The sequence below is a fragment of the Chelonia mydas genome, chromosome 8 (genome assembly GCF_015237465.2).
Source record: "Chelonia mydas isolate rCheMyd1 chromosome 8, rCheMyd1.pri.v2, whole genome shotgun sequence".
Taxonomy (NCBI): Eukaryota; Metazoa; Chordata; order Testudines; family Cheloniidae; genus Chelonia; species Chelonia mydas.
In genome coordinates, this window is record NC_057854.1 from 9,303,582 (window position 1) to 9,329,437 (window position 25,856).

General features: G+C 41.7%; 1 protein-coding gene across 4 annotated transcripts; it reads left to right on the top strand.

Moving 5' to 3' along the window:
- The first annotated feature begins 9,900 nt into the window (after positions 1-9,900).
- Positions 9,901-23,894, top strand: NME5 (NME/NM23 family member 5). Of its 4 annotated transcripts, none has more exons than XM_037907879.2 (6): positions 9,901-10,280; positions 13,288-13,454; positions 19,717-19,922; positions 20,176-20,276; positions 21,621-21,739; positions 23,676-23,887. In XM_037907879.2, exons 2-6 carry the CDS (start codon positions 13,326-13,328, stop codon positions 23,754-23,756), a joined length of 636 nt encoding a protein of 211 aa, XP_037763807.1. In that variant the 5' UTR covers positions 9,901-10,280; positions 13,288-13,325; the 3' UTR covers positions 23,757-23,887. The 4 variants fall into 4 exon arrangements, with proteins under 4 accessions (XP_037763807.1, XP_037763808.1, XP_043377258.1 ...); XM_037907880.2 differs by having other exon boundaries at positions 10,035-10,280; positions 21,621-21,713; positions 23,676-23,787; XM_043521323.1 differs by having other exon boundaries at positions 10,036-10,280; positions 13,292-13,454; positions 23,676-23,888.
- The last annotated feature ends 1,962 nt before the right edge of the window (positions 23,895-25,856 follow it).

The window sequence follows — 25,856 nt, forward strand, 5'->3', positions numbered from 1 at the left end:
AGTGTCCCATCACTTAAGAAAACATATATTGTCTTCAGCATGTTGTTTATTTTTAGAAAGAAAATTAGGTTAATTAGGTTTTTTTTTCAGGGGGGGCAGGTATTAATTTGTAAATTTCATAGTTCCCAAGCAGCCTGCATTTTAAACTATAAAGTCTCACTTGGTCTTGTATGAAACCTGCTAGGGTTGTCATCCATCCTCAGTTTTTCAGGCTAGTCAAAAGTCTGCCCCACATTCTGCAATGACTGCAGCTTGCAGGACATACAATCCTGAATGTAGTTAATGTGATCTCACATTACAATGTAATGATCTTTCATTGCTCATTAGCATCATTGACATACTACAAATGATACCACTATGGAAGGGTTATTCCATATAGCCTGGTACAACCAAAACCCCTTTGAGACAAGTGACTTTTAATTACTTAGGCCCAACCTTGCACCAATTTACATAAGTAAGTATATCTGAGTAGTCCCATTGATTTAGGTTATATCTACATCTCAGACTTCTCCCATCATAGCTTTGCAGGTCAGGTGTGTGAACGCTGACATAACTGTGCTGGCAAAAGCCCTTAGTATAGATGCAGTTATACTCACAAAACTGTGCTTTTATTGATACAGCTGGTTTTGCTTGTGAGGTTTTAACTATACCAGTAAAAGTGTAGTTTTGCCAATATAAGCTATGTTCACACTAGGAGCGCTTTTCCACTATAGTACCTATACTGGTAAAGCACTCTTATTGTAGACATGGCTTTTATAGTGTATGTCTACATGCATTGATTTAGTTAAATTGGTGAAAAGTGCTGTGTAGACAGTCTTATTTCTGTTTAAACCCGATTATTTATGTTTCTTGCCCTCCAGGTTTTGCAATCAGGAGGGCTAGATACTTTTTTTCTAAATAGAACCTTAGATTCTGATGTTATCGTGTGACCGTGGGAGATAGAGCCTATGCCTTAATCTGGCTATCCCAAGAGTGCAGCTGAATCTCACTGACAAAAAAACAAGCTTGAGAAGTCCAGGAGAGCCCATGTGGTCATATTTTTCAACATCTGCAGTCTGTTGGTATCCCATTTTGGCATCTCATGAAAGTGGAGCATGGCTTTTGGGCAGAATTTCAGAGGGTACCACCCTTTTTTACTTTTCCTGTTCAAGCCTTGATTTGATTTAAGGATGAAAGTGACAATTGCCACCTAAATTTCTCTGTAAACGTTACTAATTGGCAAAGAGAAATGATTATTTACTTGTCTGCCCACTGACTCTGTTACTCTGGTAAATTTCTCTTCTGGCTCCACTCAAGTAATTGCACGCTCTACTGCAATTCAGGAGGAACACCAGTAACAAAAATAAAAATGTGATCGTGTATTTTCTTGCTCAACAATCAAATCTAAGATCCAGGCCATCCTTACACAAATCATTTAAAAACATTTTTAGGCCCCCCCTCCTCCATTTTCAAATTAAGATCAAAACAGAGAAATGTGGTTTTTTTCCATGTCTTTGTAACAAGCAAAGAATGATTGCAAAATAATGTTGTACTCAGGATGACCACAATCCCATAACATGCTATTTTTAGAGTAAGGGCCTAATCCAGTTCCTTTTGAAGTCAGTAAAAAGATGTCATTGGGTGAGGACCTAATGGAGAATTTTTAAATAAATAAGCAAACTTACATAGTTATGAGCTTACTTGATAAATCTGGTGCCTCTCAACATAATGAAGAATTCACCATTTTGAGTCCACTTCCCAGCCCCTGTTGTCTTGGTGCCTATGGCACTTGTCATGAACAGAATTTTAAAGGCCCAAGATGGAGTTTTGTTTTGAGTCCCATGAATGTGTGCAATGTTTGATTAACAACTGCTGGTGAAACTGTAACAATTTTTTTTTTCATTTTTGTGGGGTTAAATTCTCAACCATATTGTTTGTGTTTGTAAACCTACTTTTTATTTTCACGTTCTCATTGGTTACAAACACAACATTATTAAAACAATCGAAAATTCAGTGACCACTCAAAATGAATTTCCAGCCCGAGGAGTAAATTAAAATTAAACTGAAGTAAGACCACTTTAATTCTATATGACAGCCTCACAGAGAGGTTTAATATAGCTTAACTAATCCACTTTCAGTTCACACCTTTAGTTAATTCAGATTAATTTTCCTGTGTCCCCATATAGCCAAGCTCTTATTTAAACTGAGTTTAATTCCATTCATTTTAATTCATTTAGGAAGTGAATTAAACTAAATTGAATTAAGACCATTTTAATTCTAAGAGTGTCTGCTATGATTTTAATGTGGTTTAACTAAACCACTTTAAATTCACATTATTAGTTAATTCAGATTAATTTTGCTGAGTGTCCCCATTTAGACAGGCCATTAGCTTCACACTCACTTATTAACCAGGAGTTACACACTTCTCTTTTTGGGTGAATTTCTCCCTCTCTTTTCCTCTCACTTTTTTCCTAGTTCTCTTGATTTTTTGTTTTGCTCTATCAGTTTTCTTTTCTTTGCCTCACCTTCACATCCCTCATATTGCTCTTCTCGTACGCATTATCCTGCTTCTGATTAACATTGGCTCATTGACTTGAATGCCCTTTCCTTCTCTTCTACAAATGGAAAGTGTTGCTATAAGTCTCCTTTCTCCAACTGCCCAATTTCAGCCATCATTTCTAGCTGGCCAATTCCAAGTTTCGCGCCTATCTAGACAATTCCAGCTGGCTACCCCCCAACTGTCCACTTCTAGCTGCCATTCCGAATTGCCCCATTTCATCTGCCAGTCCCAAATGTCATTCCTAACTGCACTGTTCCCTCTGATACTCCAAACTCCCCAAATCCAACAGCAAAGCGTAAGACTGGTGTATCTCTGTATCCTGGCAATCCCTGGCTACCATTGGCAGTTGACACAAATTAGAGTGGCTTTTTGGATTATGGGGCCTGCAAAAATCCCTTTTGTATACCTACTTTGTATCCCACTGCACTGCTTGTTCACAGAGTGCTCCACAGTGACAGCTAAGGATCTAGCAGTTGTTTTGGACAATCCTTCCGGGGTATTAGAGTAACTAGATTTCCTGGTCTTGTGCTTCACTCGTATTTAAAGGGTGTGGTTATTTCCCAATAACCACACACCCGCTTGTGTGTTACTCCTTACATAACATGCCTTCTGCTGTGAAAAATAACATCCTGTTTTCACACACAGTGTGCCTGATCCTGCAATAATGATGATTTTGATGAGGATGATGATTTATCATTGAAATCAATGTGTATGACCTCTTGATTCTGGGCCCAATTTAGCCATTCTTATAAGTAATACCTTATGTATTTGTGGACAATGGTATTACTCTAGGTGAGTAAGGGTAGCTAAATTGCACCTCATACAATACACAGACTTCAGCTGCAGGAAAAAAAAAACAATTGTAAAGGAGAACTGAGGATGTGACTTCTACAAAAGCCTGGAAATCCTCCCATGTTATCTAATATTATTCTTATTTGAAAAAATGTATGCGTGATGCCAGAAATATTTAGGAATAGATTTCCAAAGGCAAAAATTGATCCACACCAAATTTCCATGCATGCAATTTTCAAAGATGGTTGGGCACATAATAAAATTATGCCTTTAAAAATCTGCCACTTAACTTTGAATATCTTGCTGTGGTGCATTTAACTTGAAATATTAATTTTCCTTACAGGTTTTTTTTAAAGTCTTTGATTTCAGTTTTTATTTATGTATGCCCCTTTAACAGAACTTTTGAAAACTCTTTACTTATATATTTAGCTGATGGTCTGTAATGGCTCAGAATTTGTAAAATACATATATAGAAACATAAGAACATAAAAACGGCCATACTGGGTCAGACCAAAGATCCATCTAGCCCAATATCCTGTCTTCCAACAGTGGCCAATGCCAGGTGCCCCAGAGGGAATGAACAGAACAGGTATCATCAAGTGATCCATTCCCTGTCGCTCATTCCCAGCTTCTGTCAAACAGAGGCTAGGGACACCATCCCTGCCCATCCTAGCTTATAGCCAATGGTGGACCTATCCTCCATGAATTTATCTAGTTCTTTTTTGAACCCTGTTATAGGCTTGGCCTTCACAACATCCTCTGGCAAAGAGTTCCACAGGTTGACTGTGAGTTATGTGAAGAAATACTGCCTTTTGTTTGTTTTAAACCTGCCACCTATTAATTTCATTTGGTGACCCCTAGTTCTTGTGTTATGAAAAGGAGTAAATAATACTTCCTTGTTTACTTTCTCCACCCCAGTCATGATTTTATAGACCTCAATCATATCCCCCCTTAGTGGTCTCTTTTCCAAGATGAAAAGTCCCAGTCTTATTAATCTCTCCTCATACGGAAGCTGTTCATACCCCTAATAATTTTTGTTGCCCTTTTGTGAATCTTTTCCAATTCCAATACATCTTTTTTGAGATGGGGTGACCACATCTGCATGCAGTATTCAAGATGTGGGCGTACCATGGATTTATATAGAGGCAATATGATATTTTTCTGTCTTATTATCTATCCCTTTCTTAATGATGCCCAACATTCTGTTTGCTTTTTTGACTGCCGCTGTACATTGAGTGGATGTTTTCAGAGGACTATCCACAATGACTCCAAGATCTCTTTCTTGAGAGGTAACAGCTAATTTAGATCTCATCATTTTAAATCTATATTTGGGTTATGTTTTTCAATGTGCATTACTTTGCATTTATCAGCATTGAATTTCATCTGCCATATTGTTGCCCAGTCACCTAGTTTTGAGAGATCCTTTTGTAGCCCTTTGCATTCTGCCTGGGAGTGAACTCTCTTAAGTAGTTTTGTATCATCTGCAAATTTTGCTACCTCACTGTTTACCCTTTTTTCCAGATCATGTATGAATATGTTGAATAGGCCTGGGCCCAGTACAAACCCCTGGGGGACACCACTATTTACCCCTCTCCATTCTGAAAACTGACCATTTATTCCTACCCTTTGTTTCCTATCTTTTAACCAGTTACCAGTCCATGAGAGGACCTTTCCTCTTATCCCATGACAGCTTACTTTGCTTAAGAGCCTTTGGCGAGGGACCTTGTCAAAGGCTTTCTGAAATAGAAGTACATTATATCCACTGGATCCCCCTTGTCCACATGCTTGTTGACTCCATCAAAGAATGCTAGTAGATCGATGAGGCATGATTTCCCTTTACAAAAACCATGTTGACTCTTCCCAACAAATTATGTTCATCTATGTATCTGACAATTTTGTTCTTTACTATAGTTTTAACCAGTTTGCCCGGTACTGAAGTCAAGCTTACCAGCCTGTAATTGCCGGGATCACCTCTGAAGCCCTTTTTAAAAATTGGCATCACATTAGCTATCCTCCAATCATTTGGTACAGAAGTGGATTTAAATGATAGGTTGCAGACTACAGTTAGTAGTTCTGCAATTTCACATTTGAGTTCCTTCAGAACTCTTAGGTGAATGCCATCTGGTCCTGGTGACTTATTACTGTTTAGTTTATCAATTTGTTCCAAAACCTCCTCTAATGACAGGTCAATCTGGGACAGTTCCTCAGATTTTTCCTCAGAAAGCTTTACATTTGGTCACTATATAGCCAGTGAATTATTACTAACACACAGAAATTATTACAGTGTATAACATCAAAAAGTAGGTAATGTTGGATTATGTGCAAATACAAATAGCCTGATATTTTTTTATTCATGGTACTAGCTAGCGTCATTCTCGTAGTCATTCTTTAACCTATTATTCTGGCATATAGAATAGTATTTGCTGTTATACTCTTCTATAAAACAAACTACACCCAATTAATTTCTCCATATTTTTATGACAGTACAGAGAATACAAAGCTTTGAAACTTTTTAATTGGGGGTTAAAAGTTATATTTGTCTTTTGTTACCAGAATGCAAACTTAGCTGCAACCAGAACCCTTTAGTGTTTTTTTATATTTCAAGCTGGCTAAAAATAAGTAAGGACAACTAAGGCTTCTTAAACCTCTTAACAGATAAAGTACAGCAGCAAAGCTAGGTGCAGAGATATATTCAGAACTGTAAGTGATATTCATTATGCTGTAATCATAATGTTTATTGCAGTGTTGTTGTAGCAGTGTTGGTCCCAAGACCTGGAGAAGACCTCTGTATAGTTCAAAAGATTGTCTCTCACTAGCAGAAGTTGGTCCAATAAAAGACATTACCTCACCCACTTTCTCTCTCATGTTTATTGTTATTCATTCATAACAAAGAGCCAGATCGAAAGTCTTTTGAAATCAATGGGAGTTGGATCAGACCCTGGGTGGTTTTTCAAACATCATGATGATATTTAATAATATTAATGCAGTAAGTTGTAGGGTCAGAAGTTTTAAAGCAGCAGGATTCTGTCAGAGTCTAATACTATAAAAAGTTTCCTGCGTGTTAACTGAGAAATATTTATTCCTTTCTTTTGGTAAGTAAGATAAGGCTACGAAGACATCGTGTGAAGTGCAGCATGAGAAAGCCCAAGATAACTGGCTGAACCTTTGGATGGAATTGCCATCTCATTTGTCAATGCAGGATTCTCTTGGAAACTAAAAATACACATTTCCAGAAGTGCTTCTGGAAGCTGCCAGCAGGAGGAGTAGCATAAATGCCAACATGGGTACACAGATCATAACAAGAAAAAGATTATTGGGAAGAACAGAACTGGAACCCTCTCAAATGGAAATCCATTTAATACTAGGATGTAGATATGGGGACAGATTTTTGAAAGCTGTCGATTGACAAAATGTATACCTAACTTTTAAATACAATTGCACTTACAGTTTGTGCATTTGCATATGAAAATAGCCAATTCTTGTCATGTACATATAAGAACCCAATGCAATCATAGTAATTACACATGCAAAATAGAGGTCCAGTTGTACAATCTTGACAATGATAAACAAGCACTCCTGTGAAATGTCTCATTGACTTTAACAGGGCTGCTCACAAGACTGCAGAATCTGGCCTTAAGCGTGCAGTCATGCATATATTGGCCTACTATAGATATAGATCACATTACAGATTGTCACAGGTTGAGTACAGCTCTGACTTATACCTGGTTTTTCCCTCCCCCAAAACTGAGAAAGCAGATAACTAAACTAAGCTCGAAGACAGCTGGGAGATACAAAATTTAGCCTTTCCTCTGTGTAGTGGGATATCTTTGGGAAAGTGGCTACTTGCTGTGGAAACTCAGGGAGTCTCAAATATTTGGCTTTTTAGTCTTTTAAAAGAAATCTTGAACAGAAACGTACTGTACATATTTAACTAAGGCCCTGATTCTTGAGCCAGGACTCATAAGTACTCTGAAGCAAAGCCCCCTTACTTCTGGTGCAGGAGTGTGATGGGGCATCTACCCAACACTGGCTTGTAAGGGGTTAATGCAGCCCTAGAGAGGCTGTGCAGAAAGTAGCCAATAGGAGAGGGGCTGCAAGGAGCAGCCAATGAGGGCCAGGCAGGCCCACACAAGAAGAGCTTCAGGGCAGAGCTGGTTCAGTTTCTCCCTAGAGTTTGAGGATAGAGGACTGGCTGCCTTGCAGGTGGAAGAAAGCTAGCATCCTGGACTGAGCAATGCTGGGTAGGAATAGGGGAGTGAGAGCAAGTTCTTGTTTGGCTGCTAAGACTGCCATGCTGAGGCCCTGAAGTAAGGATGAAGAAGGTGTTAGGACTGTAGGGAAGTGGCCCAGGGAAACTGAGTGGTTGGAGGGGATGCAATACATGGCTGCCATCTACAGGGTCCCTGGGCCCAGTACCCAGAGTAGTGGGGCAGGTCTGGGTCTCCTCCCCACCTCCTCACCACTGAGGAAATGGCTGGGCTCTTGGACTGCAGTACATACCCCTGGAAGGGCGGAGCACAGAGTGCGGCACAGCTGGAGAGCTGTGTCATGAAAATGATGCCATGGTCCTGGGAGTGACAGTGGTGAGACACCACCAGCTGAGGGTGCACTGGCTAGCATAGCTAATCCCTGGGACAGTCAGCAGGAGGTGCCATAGTGGTGAGTCCCACCCATTGCAGGGTAATTAGAAATTTTGTAGTGGATTCCAGTAATTTTTTGAAAAGATATCATATTGAATTACATATGAAGATGAATGTTATAATCAGTACTTATTTTAATGTTAAACTCAATTTTATACAGCCCTGAAACATTCAGTGTAGCACAGAACTGTATGCTGTAAGTGCACCAACTCCATAGTATTTGTTGTTAACTAGGTACAGAAATGCAAAATTTATTATGCATTCTATAAAAATAAGAGAAGTTGAGTATTTACATGATTGCTCTTTGGTGAGTAGTTCAGGGTAGAAACTAAAGCCCGTGGAAAGATTTCTTTGCCTTTCTTGTCCTTAAGGGCTAGATTTTGATACACCTTGGTAAATCTCCTTACCCCACTACAGGTAGTCTTATTGAGTAAGGTGCTGCTAAACTGGAGCAAAGATATTAGAATCTGGATCTTATAATATTTGTGTTAGAAATGGGTGGTGGAATGGGTTTCTGAGACCAGTTTCAAGAAACTGCTGTTCTGAAAAGTCATTTGTCCACATGATAAGGCACTAGTTAGTATGGTGAGACATTCCCAGAGACTGGATTATCAAGGGTGAAGCAGAACATCTCAAAAACGAGAAACAAATTATTGTAGTAGAGATGAACTCTACATTTTAGCGGAAATGTTGCAGACACCTTAATTGCCACTTTAGAATATTTTCCACGCTACACAGTGAGGCAGATTTCTGAGGCTCAATAGTGACATCTTGTGGCCATTTAGAACCAATCCCCCCATTTCCTCTTCTAACTGCTTACATTCTTTGTCTTCTACAGTATCTAAAGATAAAGCTCAACTGTATGCATAGTGACCATCTCAGTTTTGACCTGTCCTGCTTCACCCCTGATAATCCGGTCTCCGGGTATTTCTAGAGGATACTGAATGTCTCACCATATTGACTAGTGCCTTATCATATGGACAAATATGCACAAAGGACCAGAAAAGGACAACCACTGAATTTATTTTCCTGTGATAAAACAAGATTGAATTAACTTCTCTGTAAATTGAAGACTAATATTTTAGCTCACTCCACTGCTTACCTTCTTATTTGCTGTTTTTTAGACTAAACAGGAGTGAACCATTTGTTGTTTTCTATATCCTATAAATCAGAGATGGAAGAGACAGTTTCAGTCTTCGAGTCTTATCTCCCTGCCAGTGTATGATTTTTTTTTCTGATTGTACCCATCCTATTGTCCACAGAGTGTACCAGGGAAGGTGGGGAGTGGAGATTATGGCAAAGGATGTTAGAAGGGTGGCAAACCCTCTTCTCTTACAAAAAGTGCACTGGATAGGATTCCTCAGACTCGCCAAAATTTCCCTTCTCTACCCTCTGTGTTATGTGCCACCTGACTGCCATCCTTTTCCCCAGAGGTGGCTGCATTGCAGGGCTGCTGTAAATATTTAGGTTATGAACTAGGAAGTGCTCCACATGCGGAATTCTCATGGATTTTAGCCCGTCTGCGTTCAACTGCAATTCCAGGACCAGGTTTATGGTTAGTAGTAAAGCATTTGGGGATCCTTCCAGCTCAGAGGTGGTATATAAATACTTCATAGTATGTATGACCCGAGTGCAGAATTCAAATGAGCCAGCTTTCAAAACAGTGAGACATGAAACTTAAATCTCAATGACAAACACACACCAAAACCCTTTGTCACCAGACAGAGAGACCTAAACCGCCTCAAACCCACAAAGCCTCCAGAGTGTCTGGGTCTGACTGAGCAGGGGACATGGCCAGCTGGTCAGTGCTTGACATCCAGGCGGTGGTTAATTTGTAATGCAAGAGATGCCGGGGCTATGAACGGCCAAGCCTGCAGGTGCTGGGGCGCAGCCCTGGCATAAATTAAGCAGAACTCCGGCAGCTCCCCCGGTGCTTTTCGTAAGAGGGCGGCAGGGGTTTGTGGCAAATCCGGATTCCGCACGTCCACACGGGGCGGCTGGGAGCTCTTACCCAGCAGGAAGGAAGAGCCACGCGCAAGTGGGGGGGGGGGAGGGAGTCGCTCCCACCAGCCCTGACGCGTTGCTATGGGAACAACCCGAGCGAGGACGTGCCTGGAGCGGCGGGCGCCGCCGTCCCCCAGACGCCGGCCCACGCTCGCCGCCCAGTCGGCCCCCGCCGCGCGCCGGGCTCCGAGGCACCGAACGCGCGCTTGGCACGGACCTCGGCCGGCCCCGTAGGGGGCTGCTCCTTCGGCGGCTGCCTCCGGTCTCTTAGCAACCGTAGGCGGGCAGGAGCGGCCGGGCGGAAGGTGTGTGGGGGCCGAGGGCAGGGTGTGGGGTCGTGGCCCGCTCTACCCCCGGGCTCCCCAGGGGCGGTGACCCCATGGCGGGGGGGGGGCTCACCCACAGTGGGTCTGCGGGCTTCCGTGCGGGGAGAGGGGCTCGCAGGGCCGGGGTAGCCTAGGGAGCGGGCGGGCTGCGGGGGCCAGGCAGCGATCCCCTGCCCTTGCCCGTGGGCAGCGCTGCACGAGTGCCTGGGGGCACCAGGGGCAGAGTCTGCCCCCCTCCCCCCAGGTTCAGCGCCGCAGGAGAGCGGGGTGGGTCCGTGGGTCGGTCTCGCGTGGCAGATCCCCAGCTCAGCCCTGAGGCCTGGATGTCACCGTGTCAGTCGGTTCCCATGCTGATGGGGGTCCGATCCGGCGTGTCGTGCACGCGCACAATTCCTGCTGACTGCAGGTGGAGCGCTAGAAGCTGCAGGATCGGGCCCCTTGTTTTGCTTCTCTTCCAGTGACTTCCCCGGCGTTAAAGAAATGAAATGGTTTACAGTGAGAACCAGCTCTTTTCTGCACGGATACCGCTGTGGTATCTCCCATGAATGAAGTATTCGCCAGTTAAAATCCATTTTCAGGGAATAAGCCTCTCATTTCTCTCTGATGGTTTGGTGGTGCCCATCCATGACACGTCAGCCAGGGCAAGTACTTCAGGTGTCCTGGATTGGACCCTAGGACAGGTGCTTGCATATATTTTTAGTTTATGAGCTCATTAGTGGCCTGACATAGTACAGTACCATGCTCTTATGTTTAAATTAAGTGCTCAAGATAATATAATTTCCTAGTCAAAGTGAGAAAGACGTTGAAGTTTAGTTGGGCCAGATCAGAGTAAAAGGGTCCCAGCCCTCATTCAAGTAAATAGTGCCTTTGGCTTCAGTGGGACAATGTGAGTGGCTATGGGTTGCAGGATTGAGCACTTTCTGCAGTCCTGCATCTCCCACAATTCTGCTCCGTCTGGGTGCTCCCCTCCATGCTGCAGTTTCCGAAGGCAGTTCAAAGCTGCGGCACAGCGTTTGCTGGCCACTCCTTTTTCTCCCACTTAACCAGAGGCACAGCAGTCAAGGAGCAGTTTGTATTCTCTTCATCTTTTTTGTCTTTATTATTTTTTAACCATTTTCAGGCAATAGCGAGCTTTTTTTCTTTGTTCCAAACCTTCTGCGTGGTTTAGGGTTTGTGTAGCATCAAGGCCACAGCTGTGGGGAGCCTGTGCAGCAGTGCTTCCCTACTGAGGTCCTCCGCCCTCTTTTATGTATGGCACAGCAGCTGTGCAAGTACCGGGCAAAGCACAAAAGGTGCTCAGTATGTGAGGGAGCTTCCCCAGGCTTGGCAGAGGGTATATTATGCCCAGCTTGCTGCCAGCCAGCCAACCCACAGGACTCTGAATTGGACAGGCATGTTGGGGCCCCTACTCCCCCCCTCCCCCAATAGCTATGACTCCACTGCAAAAGTCACAGAGCAGGACAGGGAGAGGCTCTGAGGAGGAGGAGGAGGACTTTATCCAGATGACCCAGAGGAGGAGGTAAGTCTTGGAGTCACACAGTTAAGACCCTTGCAGGGCTACTGGTCCTCCTCCACAAGTCTTGAAATGGGTCTTAAGCGCCTTAGGAAGAGAAGCAGGGCTCATAACCAGCCCCTTCCCTCCCAATTAGAGCCAGGGAACTCTGACAATGAGACCCCATCCGCAGCTTGGGGGAGTGGGACACTGAAGGGAAGGACTCAGAGGGAGAAGTTTCTAGAGAGCTCTGGGCTGTGCACAAAGCAAGCTGCAAAAGATCGTGGTCTGATTACAGCCAGGCAGTAATACTCTTAAAGTAGACCAAAAAGTGAAAAAAGCCCTAAAGAACTAAAAAGGGAAAGAAAAAGTACAAAAAATCCGGAAGGTTTTTTTTTCCCCCTGTGAAGTTTGAGGCCATGTGCAAAGAGGTTGTGATCACAATCCAGACCCATCCTAAGGATAAGCCTCAAAGCAAATACTGTTCCTCAAAATCTTCCCCCGAGGCAGCAATTCTCCTGTATTTCTCTTTTGAGGATCGATCAGGGAGGAATGGGAAAAACTTGATGCAGATAGCATATTAACAAGCCTGACCTTAGGTTCTGCAAGCTGCAAGAACCAAAGAATGCTCTTACTGAAGTCTCAGCAGGAATCAAGGCACACTCCACAAGATCTATAGCAGCGATTCTCAACCTGCAGGCTGCATGCAGCCCAATTAGCAAATAGCTGTGGCCCGGCTCAGCTCTGTGCCGAAGGGCCAGCCCACATGGTTCCTGGCTGCCTGGTGCAGTGGGGTCCGGGCTGCCCGGCCCCTTGGGGTCAGGGGTCTGGGGCTGCCCGGTGGCCCCACAAGCTTCAGGGTTTGGGGCAGCTGCCCAGCCCTGCAAGCTCTGGGGCAGCTGCCCAGCCCTGCAGGTCAGGAGTCCGGGGCAGCCACGCAGCCCTGCAAGCTCTGGGGTCCGGGGCTGCCGCTCGGCTCCAGAACATCTGGCCAGCCTTGCATGACGGGGTACCGTGGTGGGCAGCCAGCTGGCCCCACACAGGGTCCTGGGTCAGGGCTAGGGCTGATGCTGTCCTGCCACCCAGCTTCTGCAGCCCAGGTAACACATTGTGGGCCACATATGCGGCCCACAATGATAAAGAAGTTGAGAGCCATATAGCAACTGATCTATAGCAACTTCATGGGCCAAACAAGCAAGTGCTTCCACTGTTGAGAGATGCAGAGCAGACACATGGGCATCAGCTAACACCTGTATCAGACTTTCTCTCTTCCTCATAGGCCTTCTTTGGCAGAAAGGTCTTGCAGGCGGTGGCCCAGTAATAGTATTGCTTTCTGAGCAACCTCTGTGGGTGTGGGGGATTCCTTTTCTATCTCCTATATATGAGTAAACTGTCAAATTTTAGAAAGGTAATATAACAAAAGATGCTGGTATGTAATTGCATGTTCAGCTAACAAGAAAGTAATGTAATTATAATAAAACACTGTGTTTTCAGTAAGGGAGAAGCACTGAAATTTTAATCTTGAAGCAAAGATGCAAGCGTTAATGCCTGAGCCTCAGATTTATGTAGAAAGAACTCTGGCCCTCATCAAACCAGATGTAATTGACAAAGAAGAAGAAATAGAAGATATAATTCTCAGATCAGGATTCACCATTGTTCAGGTAATATGCTTTACATAAAACAAGATTCTGCATGCTGTTGGTTTTGATTTGAAGTTTGTTTATGATCTGATAAGCAAGATGCAAACACCACCAATTTGGTTGACTTAATGTACCCTTTCTACACACATGCACATCATATATCATTTGAAAGCTTATGTCTACTTTAAGATGAGGTATGATGTGGAGCTGTCACGTGGTACCATTACCATAGAAATGGGGATAAACAATAACATTAACATCATCCTGTTAAAATGGCCACTATGAAATATTTGCATTCGTTTCTGTTAGTCTAATGACTCTATGTATTATTTCAAGACCTAAAATTGGATTTCTTTGTGACATCAAAGAATCACAACAACAATCCAAAGGGTTCAACAAAATCTAATACATTTGTACAGGTATCATTGAAATGTAACAGCACTGGTGACATTTCTAGTCAACATCATTATCATCCATCTTGTTCATCATTGTGATCTCTGTCGAGAGGGCGTGGATTATCACAGTCTTCGTTACATAAGCAAGTACACCGTTCTGTGCAGGGAAGATTGTTCTGAGTACAGACGCCAACTATTATGCAGCGATCTCTTCTTTTACTGGCACAGATAAGATCTTGTATAAGCTCAGATGCCATTGAGCCCTTGAAGAATGCAAGAAGCAGTTCATCATCCACCTATTTCCATCCATATTGCAATGGTGATCCAATATCTGGTTTACCTATGTGTGAAGACATCCAAATCTGTGTTTGCCAAGATGCTCTTTTGACATGTTCTTCAAAACTGTCCTCACCTGGTGGGAGTTGGCCAGTGACTTGTCCTTTTTGATGACTAGATTGAGGTACAAACAACTCATGTCTCTGGGGGTCTCCTTTCCTTTCTTGCTCTGGTCATACAGCAGTGCTACCAACTTCCTTGCTGTCCACCACTTTCTGCCAGGTTGACAAGATCTCTGAAGCAGTAAGCTCCCTTTGTTTTGGCAGTATTAGGTACAGATTTTTTTCGCCAATACCAAATAGGGATGACAGAGTCATATCCTGCTAATGTGTATGCAGCAAGAAGGATGCTGCAGAAATCAGGAGTGAGTGCGTCACAAATTGCATGCACAGGTATGAAGCAGTGCTTGTCAGTGTGCTGGTAATGGTGCCTGTTTCAATCTACATGTTATCTTTGTGTTCCAGCAACGGCCAAAATATCTGTATCAGGTAACCTAATTACTATGGTTTCTTTGACACCAAAAGATCCAAAAGCCATGTTGGTACATACATCATGCAGAAGCATCCTTGTATCCACTTTCTCTTCAGTACTGTACAAATCTTGAGCTTCTTCACGGACTTTGCTACTTCACCATTGGAAAAGCCTCCAGCAAGGAGTGTTTTAGTTGGAGGTGCTCCTACACTCTCAGGTGCATTTTGAACCAGATGTTTACAGAGGAATTTTACAAGTGACTGCTTGTATGCCACATTTTGAAACTTTTTCCACCATCCACCAGTCACCTGGTATTTCTTGCATCCAGTCTTAGATCCTGTCCCAGCTCTCTCTTTATGAAGTTTTCGCAGAGTTACAGTTGTCATATCCATATCAAAGGCTTCAGTTACAGAATCAGCTTTGTCAAATCCTTTTAGGACCTGCCTCAGGTACTCAGCAGCCAATTCACTGAATGTGTGGAATTTGTCTCCAGCCATCACTTGTATGAAAACCATGTCATCTCTGATGTACACTGATTTCTTTGTTACATGCTCTTAGCTCATGGATTTCTTCAGCTTGAGTTTCCAGATGATGCCCTAATTAAGCTTAGTCTGTTCTTCTTAGAGTTCCATGAGCATGGAAGAAGGACATAGACTTAGGTCCTATTGGAATACTAAGAACACTTGCCATTGAAACATCATCTCTGCATCTTGCTAAGGACAGGGCTGTGCAGAAAAAAATTTCCGGACTGATAGCTGCTCTGTGTGATTCTCTCTCTCTCTCTCTCCCCCCCCCCCCCCCCCGTCAGGCTTACATTTGGTCTACGCCATTTCAGCATAGGTGCTGACTTCTGCTCCCGCCGGTGGGTGTTCAACCTCCCCACTGCCCCGGCCCTGCCCCGACTCCACCCCTGCCCTGCCCCCTCCTGCCCTGCCCCCATTCCAACCCCTTCCCCAAAGTCCCTGCCCCAACTCTGCCCCCTCCCTGCCCCTATTCTAACTCCTTCCCCAAATCCCCCGCCCTGCCTCTTCCCCGCCTCCTCCCCTGAGCGTGCCATGTTCCCGCTCCTCCCCCTCCCTCCAAGTTCACCGCCAAACAGCTGTTTGGCGGCGGCAAGGCAGCAAGCGCTGGGAGGTAGGTGGAGGATCGGAGACACGGCACGCTCAGGGGAGGAGGCAGAGGAGGAATGGGGCGCGGGGTGGGGGGAGCTTGGCTGCCGGTGGCACCCACTAATTTTCCCCCGTGGATGCTCCAGTCCTGGAGCACCCATGGAGTCGGCACCTACGCATTTCAACTAATGTTTTGACGCCAGATTTCTTGACTGGGCTGAAGAGGCTGTGTCTCAAGTACACTTTTTGCAAATCTCTCCATTTGTTCTCCACCAACATCTGCTATTTTCAGTAGAGAATCTTGTACATCTGTTACATGCAATCTAGTAGATATGTTGATAAGCATCTCTGAATGTGATTCAGGGTCAAATGAGTTTTTGTCATATTGTTGACGACATGGTTGGTGAGATCTGTCACATGCTCCTCATCCCTCTTCAGTACAGAAGCAAGGACTGTTTGTGGACTTTGTCTTCACTACTTCTTTCTCTCTTAGCTTTTGCATATTCATAATAAGTTGTGTATTGTCATCTCTAACACTAATACTAATCTGTGCATAAGTGTCACTGAATTCAAAAGCTAGTTTCTAGAATATTTCAAAGGCTAATACTGCATGCATAGGCAATTATAAATTAAAACTTTCTGTGAGGCAGACTAGATGCTATATTATATGTACAAAAGCTTACAAATGAAGAAGCATCCCTTTAGGAATTCATATATTTATATCTACTCACTGTGCAGCACAAATTATGGGCACGTAATCTAGTGTTACTGGTGAACAGCCTTCAGTGTTAGACTGATCTGGTCAGCCAATTTCAACTGAAAAAATAGAAAACTATTATAATCACTTGCGACACTTTGACAATTAAGAATATGCAATGTGAAAATATTTCATGTTAATATATTGCAAAATGTTGATATTCGCTGTCTTTGCCAAATGCTAAACAGCTTAATCATTTCTGGGGGGGGGAAATTTGCCCATGCAAAACCAATACAAATCTTTTAATGCATTGTCATTTGGTAGCTGTGACCTATAAACACCACATTAAGGTGTTGAAATTAACTGAAACAGTAAAAACTATAGTCATAGTCATGTTGTTGTATTTCTAGAACTGTGCAAAAAATGACACTTCCTCATTTTGAGTACTATAGTTTCAGCTTTCCTACAGGCTTATGACCCCACTTGACAGCTCAACATCGTGCTTCAGCTAAACACACATAAAATAAGCTTTCAAATGAGGTATGATGTGCAGGGGCGGGTACGTTAAATTAAAAAAATATGGGCCTTTTTGGAGAATTGCCTCACACCTAAGAAAAGTGATTTCAAAAATAGCATCTTGCTGTTCCATAGTTATTGTCTCAGTGGGTTCTATAGGCAATAGCATCCTGAGGTTCCATATTTATTATATCTGGGAGTTCCATATAAAATGGCTTAGTTTACAAGGGGGGATGCTGGAACAATTTTTATACTGAACATGAAAACTATAGAAACCATGTATTTGGTGTTTATTACTACTTCAAGCCCAGGGGTGCGGCAGTACCCCCAGCACTCATAGTTTCAGCACCACTGTTTACAAGTCAGAACAAGATTTTTCTAACTGCCAGCACTGTAAATAAAACATAGAATACTAATTGATTTTCAGATACTTTATATATCAACAGCCACCATCACCAGAAGGAAAGATTCTATTCGTACAAATGAGCTGGTAATTCTGCTGCTGCTGCAAGAGGTGGAACAGAATGCAGCTTCCATAGAAACATTGACTCTGCATTGCTGGCAGCAGGGAAAACATTGATTTTGTCAATAAACTCTGTACCCGGGACTTTGACAACATATAGGGAGCAGATACATGCAAATGTCAAGCAACAATTTAAAATTTTAAACTGAATCACTTTTCTAAGAATACAGCAAAACCCCACCAAGTCTTTTCTGCTGTGTGCATTTGCTAAGTTCATTGCAAGTCATTGATTTGCAATTGGTTTCCCAGTCACTGCAGTTTTTAAACTCTCTCTCATTATAGAACAAAAGCGAATTAGCCCTGTCACTTCAGGATGGAAGTGGAGGCACCACCTTCCCTTGCAGCCTCAGGAGCAGCTCTGATGTGAACCCGGAGCATTCTCAGCAGTGTTTATCTCTTTACTGCCACAGCTGCCAAACACCTGGCCCCTCAAGAGAGAGAGGAGAGAGTAGCTCAGGCTCTTCCATTGCCTGCTTCCCTGCCAGGCCATTGGAGGCCCAGTGGGAGTTGGAAAGAAGATCAACTGGCTGTGGCTGAGCCTAGAGAAATGTCTAGCAAGGATGTTCCAGGAGCTGTGGGGAGGGAGCTATAAGAGTTGGCAGTGCCACTTCTATACCAGCAGGAATTCCCAGTAGCAGACTTGTAGGGTGCATTTGCTCCTTTTTCACTGCAGAAGAAGCAAAGTGGAGCAAAGATGTACCCCAAAGTATGGCTTGTGGTCCCTTGACCTCTGAATTAATATGTGCAGCTCTCAGGCTGTAAAGGTTGGGTATCACTGGCTTAAAGTAATTACTGTTCGTTGGATTTTAGGAACTGGCCACTAGATGTCACCATTGTACAGCTGTGTTGAATTATTTTGTCTTTTAGAGGTGGCAGTTCAGAAACCTAAGTGGAGCAAGTTGAGCTGCTCAGAAACAGCTTGATAGACAAGTAAAACCCTTATATTCATCTCAGTTGAAATGTTCCTTCTCAGCCCATTAAATTCCAGCTACTAAAATAGTAGGTGTCAAGTATAGTATATTTGCTATGGAATTGTATATGAAGCTTTAATGGAGTAAGGACTAGAAAACTTTACCTTCATTTTTTTTTTCAAAATCATAATTTTCTGTATCATTTTTAGTACATCAGCAAAGTTCCCCCCCCCCCCAAAAAAAACATTTTATTTGCTTTACATGTAATGTATCAAATTTCACAAAGATAAAATCTGAGACCTGGTAACACAGAGTGCTTAGAGCTTCCTGTGAGGTACCCAGTGACCTCAACATTAAAGTCAATAGTAACTGAAGGTGTTCCAGTGTCAGAGGGTTGGGCTCAAAGAGCACAAATTTTCCTTTAATTTCTTTTGCTTGCTTTCTTTAGTGAATGATGTATGCTTACTCAGTCCCCACTAATAATCTGCCACTGATAATTGCTTTAATCCTTGCTATTTGCAAGCTAGTTAGTTGTTCTGGAGAATATACAAATATATATACTTTGAATGAAAAATCGAACAGTTCTATAGGTAGTGGTCTAGGATGAAGAGAAGATTGCATAAAAGTGCAAAATAGTATTGCTGAGCTGAATAACTAAACCACAGACCACTGATAATGCATTCAGTTTCTTGTATACAGTCTAATTAGAATAATGCATTAGGTCAAACATCAATTTAAAAAATGCTATAGCATGTTTATGGTTAGAAAATTGACTAAAATGACATCTTGTATGTATTCTGATTTGTGTCTGCTTACTTTTTGTCTGTAAATTAAGTTTTTACTGCTCTTTACTCCTGTAAGCACTGCAAAACCAATACAGCTGTGGGAGAGTGAGCTGGATTATTTTCCCAGTTGTACATCATCAACAGAAATTGACACTTCCATTTGTGGAATATTTATTATTACTTGAGACAGAAAGAAAGAATATAACTTGTCTTTCAGAGCCCAGTTGAGCTTGCAGGGTTGGCGGTCAGAAAAAATGTTTTACTTGTACGTTGCTCAGATTTTATGTGGAAGCTACCAAGACACAAACATGAGATCACAATACCATTTTGTCTCATTTCAGCACGTTTTAAAGAAGACATAATGGCTGCTGATAAATAGCTTAATGTAGGAAATTGGAGAGTTATAATTCATTACAAGTGCTGGAAAATATAAATTATTCAGTATAGCATTTTTATGTAAATCTTGGTGGTGTTCATCCATGAATAATACAATATATGCTTAAAATAGAAGCTTACTTTTTCCTTTTCTTTGTTTTTTAGAAACGAAAGCTCCAACTAAGCCCAGAGCAATGCAGCAACTTTTATGCAGATCAATATGGCAAAATGTTTTTTCCTAACTTAACAGCATATATGAGTTCTGGGCCTTTAGTTGCTATGGTTCTTGCCAGACATCATGCTATCGCATACTGGAAAGAGTTGATTGGACCATCAAATAGCATAAGAGCTAAGGAAACGCACCCTGACAGGTAACTTACTGAAGAATAGATTTAGGGTCAAATTCTGGCCTCGTTGAAGTGAAGGGTTGACTTCACTAGGGTGAGGATTTCACCCTTACTGTAGAAAATTAATAAAGGTTTGGGCCAACCTTTTTCATTTTGAAATTATGGCACAAAAAAGAAACAAAAGATTTTGTTAACTGGAAAGATTTTGTTAATTGGACCTCATTTATTGCAATCTGAGTGAGAAAGCCATCCGAACACTTTTCTCTGTTGCTTTTAGTTTAAGAGCAATCTATGGAACAGATGATCTGAGGAATGCAGTTCATGGCAGTATCAGATTTTCCTCAGCAGAAAGAGAAATTCAGTTCATGTTTCCTGAAGGTACAGAGTTAGCATTTATTTGCCTGTAAACTGCAAGTCGTCTTTAGGAGTGTATGGCTCCTGCCCTATTTCTACCTGTCTGTAGCCAAACATTCAGTATAGAACATAGGCTCGTAAAGGGTGGTTGAAAAATGTTTTAGAACAGTTTGGTCCCATTTTCATTGACTAACTAAACTATGGCTGAGCTGCTATGCCATGTGGAGCAGAAAATAGCAAAATCTATTTGAAGAGCTACCCAAATCACAGTGGTTGGGAATTAATTTCCCTTCTGCCCCACAGATACTGCAAATGCCCCTCTATGACATTTGAATTGGGGCAGGCAAATTCAGGGAATGGGAGGAACCCTGGAGCTACTTCATATCAGCATATTTCACTGGGAGCAGAGCGGCTTTCCAAGTGAAAATCTGCCCTGGAGTTACTGTTGATCTGAAATGGTTGAATTCCCTCTTCTGAGACTGGGGTAGGGGATTCATGCTCATCCACTGGTGGAGGGTCACATGGCAGTACAGTTCAGGAGCCAAGTTCCAATTGGCGTGGACAAAGGCACCTGTGAGCTGTGGGACAGAGCCCTTTGCTTGTTCCATAAGTTAAGGGGAAGGATGATACAATTCTCAAAGGAGTGATTCTAAGCAAAATCTGTGATTAGATACTCATGGAGTTTCCTATCCACTACACCAGAAAACCAAATAGGAGTAGCATGTGGTCCTGAGTTTAAAACCATTTTAGTTGGAACTATGTTTAAACAGAATTCAAACCACTTGAAAACCTGTCTCAAATCCTGTCGCAGGTCTTTCTTTAGTATGAATGTTAGTCTTTCTTCCCCTGGAGATCATGCATTTTCCCTCTTCAGAATCCCATGTAAACCATTCTATTTCTGTCCCTTGTCCCACAATAAAAATGCAATATCTGATATAGGTTCTCCAGGGTGACAAGCCAGCTCCACAGCGGTAGTGGGGCACTGAAGAAGTAGCCCCCAATGGGCTCTCCTTTGCCCAATAAATATCCAGTGAAGTGGGTGGGTCCTCAATTTGTCTTATTTCTTCCTCTCCCCCAATCATCTATAAGGGTGCTTTTTTTCCCCTGGACCAACCACTGCCAGTGTATGATCACCAAGATACAATATCCAGGAGCTCCATCCATCTTAGAATTGCTTTGGGGGCAACACACAGCAGTAGCTCTGTGTCATGGTGTATGGCTTGCAGAGAAGCCATACAAAGGATTAAGTATTATCAATTACAAGGAAAATATAACCACGGTATATTAAACATTTGAAGGAAAGTAATTTTTTAACATTATAAGCAAATTGCTTTGCAATAATTCAACTCACATGGCTATTCTTTCCAGTGATTATTGAGCCAATTCCAGTTGGACAAGCTGCAAAGGATTACCTGAACCTCTATGTCAATCCTACACTACTAGCTGGGCTCACCGAGCTTTGTAAGCAGAAACCAGCAGATCCATTGGTTTGTACTCTGTCGTACAAAATTCTTCCCTTGTATTATGTTTGCTTTATGGTGATGTTCATGGCTCCTGATAATATTTCACGGAAAGCTGCTTTACCTCCCTTCGTAGAAATCAAGGGCCAGCTAAGGTACACTGATGTCAAATATCTGCCTCTCTACCTAGTTTAGCTGGGAGAAACCAGTACTAGGTACCAGTGGGCATGAGTAAGATTAAATGCTTTGTGACAGTTTGCTAATGCAGTGAAGCTTTGGCAGCTTTTTAGACAAAAAAAAAATTATATATATATATGCATGCAGGATCCCTCAAAAAAGATTTCTGTATTTTAACTTTTGCTATATGTGCTACAATTAGTAATATCAAATTAACTGCTTATCTTAGGTTGGGACTCTCTTGGTCATGTGATCACGTTCACCCTAGTTAACATAAACTTTGACCCCTGAGTAGTTCTCCAGTGAAACCATCTACAGGTGTCCAACTGTTTTCTTATGACCCCTTTCCAGTCATCTATACTGCTGCAATGAATTCGGTATAAAGGCCCACGTCACTGACTAAACCTCTTGACCTTCTGTCATCATTAATCTCCTTAAATAAGCGTCTTATCCAAAGCCCATTGAAGTGAATAGAAAGACTCCCATATGACTGTATGAACATTGGTGCAGGACATAAAAACTTTAATTTTCTCCGAAGCTGAAAAATTTAGAAGTCTTCCTTGCCCCTTAACTATGCTAACTTTTTACTCCTACATCATCTTGTCTGTACATTTGCTATCACTGTTCTCTTTGCCTTGACTCACTCTCTGCTGAAATACATATTCTTATTGTTTTAATCATTTCTCTAAAATGCAGTAACCTATAACCTCTTCCTCCCAGTTGCACCACTTTTTGTCACTGTGTATGAATTCAACTGTTTTGTGTTTAGTGTTCAGATCTGCTCAATGCCCTAGTCCCTTAGATTCTTCCCTGTAACCTCCTAGGATTATTTTATTTAAAGTCTACCTGTCTGTAACCCTTGACAAAGCATTGTGTTCATATCTGATACTAATCCCTGCTTCCATTTCCCTTCTACTACTCTATCAATTCTCCTCTCCCTTCACAGTACTGTAAGCAGTTTACTAGTACTTAACACTTGACATCCACTAATTAGTGTTCAACAGCCCTATGAAGTATGCAAGTATGTGTGATAAACTCCATTTTACAAATGGAGAAATCAAGGCAGAGAGGGTAAGTAATTTGCCTAAGGCCAGAGTGAGTCATTAGCAAATGGAATTAGAACTCAGGCATTCCTGCCTTTCACATCTGTGCTTAGATACCATTACAGTTTGCTAGAAAATTTACACAATGTGTTGTGTTTTCAAAAAGTACCAGAACATCACATTTGTTGACTTCTCAAGGGGTCCATTTCCTGCCTGTAAGGGTTACTGTAAGGTACTCAAACATGATTGCGGTGTGGAAAGTTGTAACACTGACTTTGTATGAAGGGCTCAATGTGTTGAAGTAGCTGGCAGTGTTGATAGAACTGACATAATTTAATAATACTTTTCTGTAAGCATTTGAGTGCATATTCTATTTTCAAAATAGAATCCTCATACTTATTATTTGTACTGAGGTAGGGCTAAAATGCCCCTGTACAAACACTTATATAGAGAAAGTCCCTGACATGAAAAGTCTAAAATTCATTTTAAGCAGCTCAAGACTGAAGAGCAATATGTAGTATGAATAGATTAAAAAGGCAAACTTGGTAAATAGAGTTTATGGCTTACTACTAACAGGGCTGTACAGTTTTGCATACTTTAATAGTTTCTCAAACAAAGGGTGTCTTTAGTAGTGTCTGTATCAAGATAGTGTCTTTAATAAAAAGGGTCAGTTTTTATGGGAGTGAAATGGTTTTTCATGTTTTCTTTATATAGTTATAGAAGATGTTCTTTTCATCCTGTAGATTTGGTTTGCTGATTGGTTGATAGAACATAATCCCAATAAACCTAGGCTACAGCAGTGGATGACTGTGGAAGAACCTTAAGGATGAAAGTCCAGTGGAGATTTTTTTAAACACTATCAACTTAAGATGCTTATTAGTATCATTTTAAGTGTATTTGTGATTAATATTACATGAAATAAATGTTAGTGTTATAACCAACTACAAATTGACTAGTAATCATTGGATAAGTTGAACTAGTAATTATTTGTTTTAGGATCTATTCCCATTAAATTAATAAACATAGAATCACATGCTGCAACTTATTGTGCTGGGTGATAAATGACGTCATACTTTTAGTGACATTTTCCCTCTCTGCCTTGGTTTAACCTACCCATAGAGAACCAAGTTCTTATTTACACCGCTGTACATCCAAAGTAATTCAGTTGTTTCTAATGAGTTACTTATGTGGCTGTTTCCAAAAGACACTTTTGACCTGTACTTTGTGAAATCAGGTCTTGCTTACAGCATCTGCTTATACTTCAACATAATGTAAAGTGACTAGATGCACTCCAAGAACCATGTATGCGTGCCTGCAATTTCAGCACAGTGGTTTGATCAGCAATGACAAGTGGCAAAATTACTTTGAAATAATCTGATTCATTTGTGTCTGGGTTTCTAGTCAAGATACTCTTTGGAGGAAAAAGAAAAGGAGGACTTGTGGCACCTTAGAGACTAACAAATTTATTTGAGCATATTTCATCGGATGAAGTGAGCTGTAGCTCACGAAAGCTTGTGCTCAAATAAATTTGTTAGTCTCTAAGGTGCCACAAGTCCTCCTTTTCTTTTTGCGGATACAGACTAACACGGCTGCTACTCTGAAACCTGTCATCATGCTTTGGAGGAAAGAAGTTCAAGGCAGATTTCAGTAACTGGCAGCTAATGGCACAGCCGTTACAAATGAAAATCCTAAGATTTCTAATTAAAAGCCACAGGTAGGTGTATTTCTGATAGAGATCCATAGTTTACTCCATCTCCAGTTTTTGTTGCAGCAAGTTCTAGTAGGAAGAAGCGTTAAAATTTAATCTTACCTTTAGTGAGAAAGTTCTTGAATTGCTTTACCTTAGTTATGTTAAAGGTATACCTTGAGTTCTGATTTTTCCATATTATCTCTATATTTTTACAGTAAAATTAATTTATTCTACAGCTAGGGAGTTTTACCAAGAATGGGATATGAACCACACAGTTCAAAGTGTGACAGGCCGATTCTCCTCCTCTACTGCCTTTACTCAAGGAAGGAAGCTGATTTAGAATATTGTAGTCGCACCTTTTCCTTTAGGCTTTCTATACAAGCACTCCATCAGTTCATAGTTTGCCTGGCTGGCATGGATTGAACATAACAGTTCTGAAACTTTTGCAATTCTGCTATGCTTGATCCATACCAGCCAGAAGAGCAATGTTACATACGGCTTTAGTGCTCCCATGGCAGGAGGGGGCTTTTTTTGAATAAGAAATGAGTTGTCCACATTCACAGAATATTGCATCAAGATAAGATGCTCTCCTGTTAGGTATTTTCTTCTATCTACTGGAGTAGCAAGATTAATTTTCAAATATCTGAACTTTGATATGTTGTGGACATACTAGAACAGTGTGACTATTTAACACAGGCCACTTGTTCTCCTCCCCACCTTTCACTGGAGAATACTGCAGTCATGCTTTCAGAAACCACAAGTCAGGCCCAAAAAATCATGAGGGGGCTTAAAAATAGATAATATTTTTTTAAAAATGGGTGCCTTTTACTTGTCTTTTGAGTCTTTAGGGGGTCACATTTTCAAGCTTTTCTCTACAACCATGGGGATCTAGAAATTAACTTTTTTTTTTTAATGAAAGCTGAGTTTCTCCCATAATCCTATGACTCCAGGATCTGGGACTTTAAGAAGAAAACCAAATATCATGAGACTTAACAATACCAGTATAAATAAGTCGATTTTTCCCCCCTGGTTTCTTAGTGTAGCAACGAAACTGAAAAATCAGTAATTCACACAGCTCTATATAGGAGTCCTACTCTTTAAGGTTTGAAGCAGCTGATGGTGCTAATTTTTTATAACCCTAGCAAGAAATAAGATGCTTCAGTCATTCAAGGATTTGTTTATTATGGATATATCATTTCAGTTTTTCTTTTCTGAGCTTTCAGATGCTTCTTCA